This window comes from Gavialis gangeticus, unplaced genomic scaffold (assembly GCF_001723915.1).
Source record: "Gavialis gangeticus isolate Ggan-Ray unplaced genomic scaffold, GavGan_comp1, whole genome shotgun sequence".
Taxonomy (NCBI): domain Eukaryota; kingdom Metazoa; phylum Chordata; order Crocodylia; family Gavialidae; genus Gavialis; species Gavialis gangeticus.
Window position 1 is genome coordinate 45555790 of NW_017728994.1, and position 4964 is coordinate 45560753.

Here is a 4964-nt window from a genome sequence, read left to right on the forward strand (position 1 = left end):
ACCCGCCGCCATCCCGGCCCTCCGGCCCGTCTGTTAGCGGCGCGGGGCCATCGCCGCTCGCACTGCGCCTGCGCGGGACTCGGCGCGCGGGGCCAGTCGGGAACTTCTCCAGTGCAGACTGCAGGTCCCGGCGGGCCTCGCGCGGCGGTGTCACGTGCGGGATGTCACGTGCCGGAGCGGACCAATAGTGCAGCGGCTTGCAGCGGCGCGTGGGATTGAGGCCAATGGCAAAGCGGCTTTTATTTCTCGCAGCGACGGCGCGGAGTAGAGATGGCGCCGCCTGTGCGCTACTGTGTACCCGGTAGGTGTCCCGCTCCGCCCCGGCAATCGGGGCCCGCTCTCCCCCCTATCCGCCTTCCTCGCTAATCCCCCGTCCCGCAGGGGAGCGGCTCTGCAGCTTGGATGAGGCGGCCGCGGGCAGTGGTACCTACACCCGGCGCGGGCACGTGCACGCCGCACTGGCCGGGGCTCTCCTCGCCCGCGACCTCGGCGGCCCGGTGAGCGGAGCGGGGGGCAAAGCTCGGGTCCCAGGCTGGCGAGGGGTCCCTTTCTGGGGAGGTAGAGTTGGGGTGAGAAGCTGGGGGCAGAGCTCAGGTTCCAGTTTGGCGGGGGCCCTGGGCCTTCTCTCCTGGCTGCCTCAAAGATGCGCCCTGGACAGGCCCCACGGCATCACTCTGCGCCCTCGGGGCCGGGGGGCCCTTGCTGCCCTGGGGGCACGTCCCAGTGATGCTGCTGGCCCAAGCTCATGGGGCACTTTCCCCTGGTGTGGCAGCTGCCTGTGGTGTCTGTGGTGCGAGATGCCGAAGCCCAGCTCCTGCCCGACGTGGGCGCCATCGTTACCTGCAAGGTAAAAGTAGCTGAGCGCCCAGCCCACTTAAGTGGGGAGCAGGTGGGGATGGGCTTGCCCCTTGCTGCGGGTGGGCAGCCCCTGTGCCCGTCTCCCTCCGTCGCAGGAGCTAGTGCAGGAGCCATGTGGTTGAGCCCTGGTTCTGTCTGGGTCCTGGGGAGCCCCTGCTCCCCACCAAGGGCTGCCCCCATAGCCAGCCACAGGGCTGCGGGCTCCCAGTGACCTACGGGGGTAACAGGGTGGTAACTCATCCACCTGCACTGGTGGCTAGGAGGACTGGGGGGGTGGGGGGGAAGGACACTGGGCTCCTTAATCCCTGGAGCTGGGGTTGCTGGAGCTGTTAGCTTGGGACAGAGGCTTTGCAAGGGGAAGGGCTGGCTTCTCTGCCAGTGCCCATGTGCTGGGTCGCTCTGGTTCAGGGGCTGATGGGCAACGGGGTGGCAGTGCCATGTGTGGCACTGAGCCGTGCTGAGCTGGTGCAGGGGCAGGTCCTGCACCAAGGTCTAGGCTCTGCTGACCCAGCCATGGGCTGGGCCCTGTCTCCCTGCAGGTGTGCAGTATTAACTCCCGCTTCGCCAAGGTGCACATCCTGTATGTCGGCTCCACGCCCCTCAAGTCAGCTTTCCGCGGCACCATCCGGTAGGCCCTGGCCTAAGCCAGGAATCCCCACCCCTTGCTGTGCCCCCTCCAAGGCAGCCTGGCCAGCTTGGTGGCTCTGGGGTCTCCATCTCTCCTTCTCCCCAGGCCCAGCCTCCTGTGAACCCCGGGGCCTGCACCGAGGTCCCACAGGCAAGCCTGGGTGGGCAGCACTGCCTACAGCTCTAGGGGTGGAACAGGCTGCACTCCCAGTGCTGAGCTCCCCGTCTCCCTTTACAGGAGGGAAGACATCCGAGCCACGGAGCGGGACAAGGTCAGCGGCAGCATATGACAACTGGCACCTACCTGTGCCGGCATCTCCCCCTCCTCTCACTGCAGCCAGGGGGGTGGCCGGGGGGAAAAGGGTGTTGCTGACCTAGAAGGTCCCAGCCATGGCTCCTGTCCCTTTGTGGGGGCTGGTGAAGGGAGGAGGGTCTATGCCCACAGAAGCCTGGACTGCCTGCGGCTGCTGTCAGGTCACGGGGCTCGGCAGCCTCCAGCATGGCTCCTGGTACTCATCCCAGGAGCCGGTGGCCTCCCCCACCCCCTAACCTGCTCACACTCCGCGACAGGTGGAGGTTTACAAGAGTTTCCGCCCAGGGGACATTGTCCTGGCTAAGGTGGTATCCTGCCCTCGCTGGGGTACGCGAGGAGGCAGTGGGGCCTGAGGTGGCTTCCGCCTTCTGGGGGGGGGAGCATGGGGCAGGGGGGGTCCTGCTCCCCCAGGGCATAACCTTGCAGGCCAGAGCCCTTTCCTTGACCACTGGAGCAGATTTCGCTGGGGGATGCGCAGTCCAACTACCTGCTGAGCACGGCTGAAAATGAGCTGGGTGTGGTGGTGGCCCATGGCGAGGCAGGTAGGAGCGGGACTGCAGCCCCAGCAGCATAGGCCCCTTCAGAGGCTGGGGTGGGCTGAGCTGTGTTTCCCCCCTCCCCAGGCTGCATGGGGAAACAGGAGGAGCTCTCCTGGTCCTAGTGGATCAGTGGTGTCCAGCAGGCCCCAGGCTCATGCAGGGCTGAGCATCAGGACACCTGGGTTCTCTTGCTGCCCCTGGGAGTTGCACGGCCCCTCCAGCCCCCACCCTTGCACTGGTGCTGGCAGGGGGACCAGGCAGGCCTGTCTGCGTTACCGGGGCTCTCGGTGACACTGCATTCGTCCCTAGGGGTGCGGCTGGTGCCCATCAGCTGGTGTGAGATGCAGTGTCCCCGGACGCATACCAAGGAGTTCCGCAAAGTGGCCCGTGTGCAGCCCCAGTTCCTGCAGACCTAGGCTCCCCTGTGCCTCCCGGCAGGACAGCCAGAGCCAGAAGTCAGCTGGAGCCCCCTTCACCGAAGTACCTGCAGCATCACCTGGACTGGTGCCCACGGGCGCTGGGCTGGGACTCAGGCCTCCCGCCACCACCTACTGGGAACTGGATGCAGCTCTGGCTCCCTGGGCCCTGCCCATCCTGCCCCCAGACAGGATTTTAGATTCCTGAACTGTGAACAATAAAGGCTTTCCTAACCCCTCCCCTACTTGGTGATTCCCAGCCCTGAGTGGGGGCTGGTTTAGAGGCTACCTGGGAGAAGCCATGGCCCTGCTGGGGTTGCGGCCTGTGCCTGCCCTACTACAGCACCTCCTAGCCCATCTACACTAGGCCATGCGCTTGAGGAGCAAAAGGCCAGGGCGCTGTGGGCTCCTGGCTTGGGCAGAGAGGCGACCTCTAGCAGCTGCAGTGTCTTCTAGCCTGGGTCTGTTGCTATGTGGAGGACAGACGGCAGGGGCTCAGCTGTGGCTGCGAAACCTGTGTCCCCTACTCAGGCTGGACCCCTCCCCCCTTTGGAGCAGGAAACAATGGTGGGCATTGAACAGCCCTTCTGGAGAAAGGGCCTGGGTCAGAGAACAAAAGCAGCTCCTTCCCCCTCCCCCACAAGATGAGTCTGCAGCTTAATCTCTGAGTCAGGCCTGAGGGTGAATGTGTAGGTGGGGGCAGGGGTCTGCACCCCTATATCAGGCACAGGGTTTATACAGGCCCTGGCAGGGCCCCTCTTTGTTCCAGGCCTGTGTTTATTCCTGGCCACAGGCCCCCAGCACTAGCTCGGGCCAGACAGGCTTGTGCTTCCAGCCTAGAGCAGAGCCTCAGATCACACCCAACACACTGCTATTGCACATCACTCCTTTATTGTACAGACACAAGATGCTGCGATGGCTGGACAGTGACGCGGGGCCCAGGAGCTGCCAGGAGCACAGGGGTCCTAGAGGGTGGGGGGCAGCAAAGCAGCTCTGGGCTCTGGGAATGTAACCGTGAGGAATCCCAGGCGCTGTGGCTGGGGCACAAGCAGGGCTGCCCCAGGCCAGGCACAGGGAGTCTAGCAGCAGGACTACAGGAGGGTGGGGCCAGAGCTGCCCAGGGGAGCCGGGGTCGCTCCGACTCCAACACTGGCTCAAAGTAGGCTAAAGGGCCCGGGCAGGTGTGGGGGCGGCTTGGTCCAGGTGGTCCCGGGAAGCCCCTCGCACCAGGCTCCGAGGTGGTGTTCCTAGGCTGCGGGTGGTGTGCGCGGGGGTGGGAAGGGGGGACAACTCTGCCATGGAGCTGCCCTCACTTCTTGGCCTTGCCTTGCGCAGCCACGGCCTCCATGGCCTTGCGCACAGTCTCCTCGTCACCCAGGAACTGCATCGGCTTCACGGGCTTTAGGTTCTTGTCCAGCTCGTACACGATGGGGATGCCCGTGGGCAGATTCAGCTCCATGATGGCCTCCTCCGACATGCCTGCAAGGCAGGGCAAGGTCACAGGCCGCCCCACCCTCTCCCCCAGGGCGGCCGGTGTGGGGGTGCCGTTCCCAGCGCTGCCCCATCCCCACAGGGCCCCATGGCCCCTCGTACCTTCCAGGTGCTTGACAATGCCACGCAGGCTGTTGCCGTGGGCAGCCACCAGCACCCGCTTGCCCTCCTTGATCTGTGGGACAATCTCCTCGTTCCAGAAGGGCAGGGCACGGGCAATGGTGTCCTTCAGGCTCTCACAGGTGGGCAGCTGGTCCTCAGTCAGGTCAGCGTAGCGGCGGTCCTGCAACACCCACCGCCCCCATCAGCCCGGGCCCCAACAGACCCTGCCAGCGCGAGCGAGCCGTCTCCCCCCGGGCGGACCCACCTTGCTGATGGCAGCGTAGAAGGGGTGGTCGGGCAGCATGGGGGGTGGCGGGATGTCGTAGGAGCGCCGCCAGATCTTGACCTGCGCCTCGCCGTGCTTGGCGGCCGTCTCCGCCTTGTTGAGGCCCGTCAGGCCGCCGTAGTGGCGCTCGTTGAGGCGCCAGGTGCGCACCACGGGCAGCCACATCTGGTCCACGGCGTCCAGCACGATCCACAGCGTGCGCACCGCGCGCTTCTGCACCGACGTGAAGCACACGTCGAACTCGTAGCCCGCGTCTGCGGCGTGCGGGGGCAACCATGTCACACGGCCTCCGGAGCGACTCCGCATCCCGCCCGCACCCCCCCCCGGCCCCG

General features: G+C 65.9%; 2 protein-coding genes across 2 annotated transcripts; one reads left to right on the forward strand and one right to left on the reverse strand.

The window, feature by feature from the left end:
• Positions 1-197: 197 nt before the first annotated feature.
• EXOSC1 (exosome component 1) lies at positions 198-2991 on the forward strand. The gene is made up of 8 exons (XM_019502691.1): positions 198-301; positions 382-497; positions 773-847; positions 1398-1486; positions 1724-1757; positions 2056-2106; positions 2256-2340; positions 2647-2991. Exons 1-8 carry the CDS (start codon positions 271-273, stop codon positions 2751-2753), a joined length of 588 nt encoding a protein of 195 aa, XP_019358236.1. The 5' UTR covers positions 198-270; the 3' UTR covers positions 2754-2991.
• A 634-nt stretch (positions 2992-3625) lies between these two features.
• On the reverse strand, positions 3626-4946 carry PGAM1 (phosphoglycerate mutase 1). The gene is made up of 3 exons (XM_019502690.1): positions 4612-4946; positions 4347-4527; positions 3626-4232 (listed from the first exon to the last, which is right to left on the reverse strand). Exons 1-3 carry the CDS (start codon positions 4936-4938, stop codon positions 4063-4065), a joined length of 678 nt encoding a protein of 225 aa, XP_019358235.1. The 5' UTR covers positions 4939-4946; the 3' UTR covers positions 3626-4062.
• Between the last annotated feature and the right edge of the window lie 18 nt (positions 4947-4964).

What these genes read in the sequence shown, in the direction of transcription:
- PGAM1 (XM_019502690.1), bottom strand. Translation starts at nt 4,938, where the DNA reads ATGCGGAGTCGCTCCGGAGGCCGTGTGACATGGTTGCCCCCGCACGCC. An exon ending in TCTACGCTGCCATCAGCAAG is followed by an intron (nt 4,528 to 4,611) that starts GTGGGTCCGCCC and finishes TGGGTGTTGCAG; the next exon opens with GACCGCCGCTACGCTGACCT. An exon ending in CATTGTCAAGCACCTGGAAG is followed by an intron (nt 4,233 to 4,346) that starts GTACGAGGGGCC and finishes CCTGCCTTGCAG; the next exon opens with GCATGTCGGAGGAGGCCATC.
- EXOSC1 (XM_019502691.1), top strand. Translation starts at nt 271, where the DNA reads ATGGCGCCGCCTGTGCGCTACTGTGTACCCG. An exon ending in CCCGCGACCTCGGCGGCCCG is followed by an intron (nt 498 to 772) that starts GTGAGCGGAGCG and finishes CTGGTGTGGCAG; the next exon opens with CTGCCTGTGGTGTCTGTGGT. An exon ending in GAGCCACGGAGCGGGACAAG is followed by an intron (nt 1,758 to 2,055) that starts GTCAGCGGCAGC and finishes ACTCCGCGACAG; the next exon opens with GTGGAGGTTTACAAGAGTTT.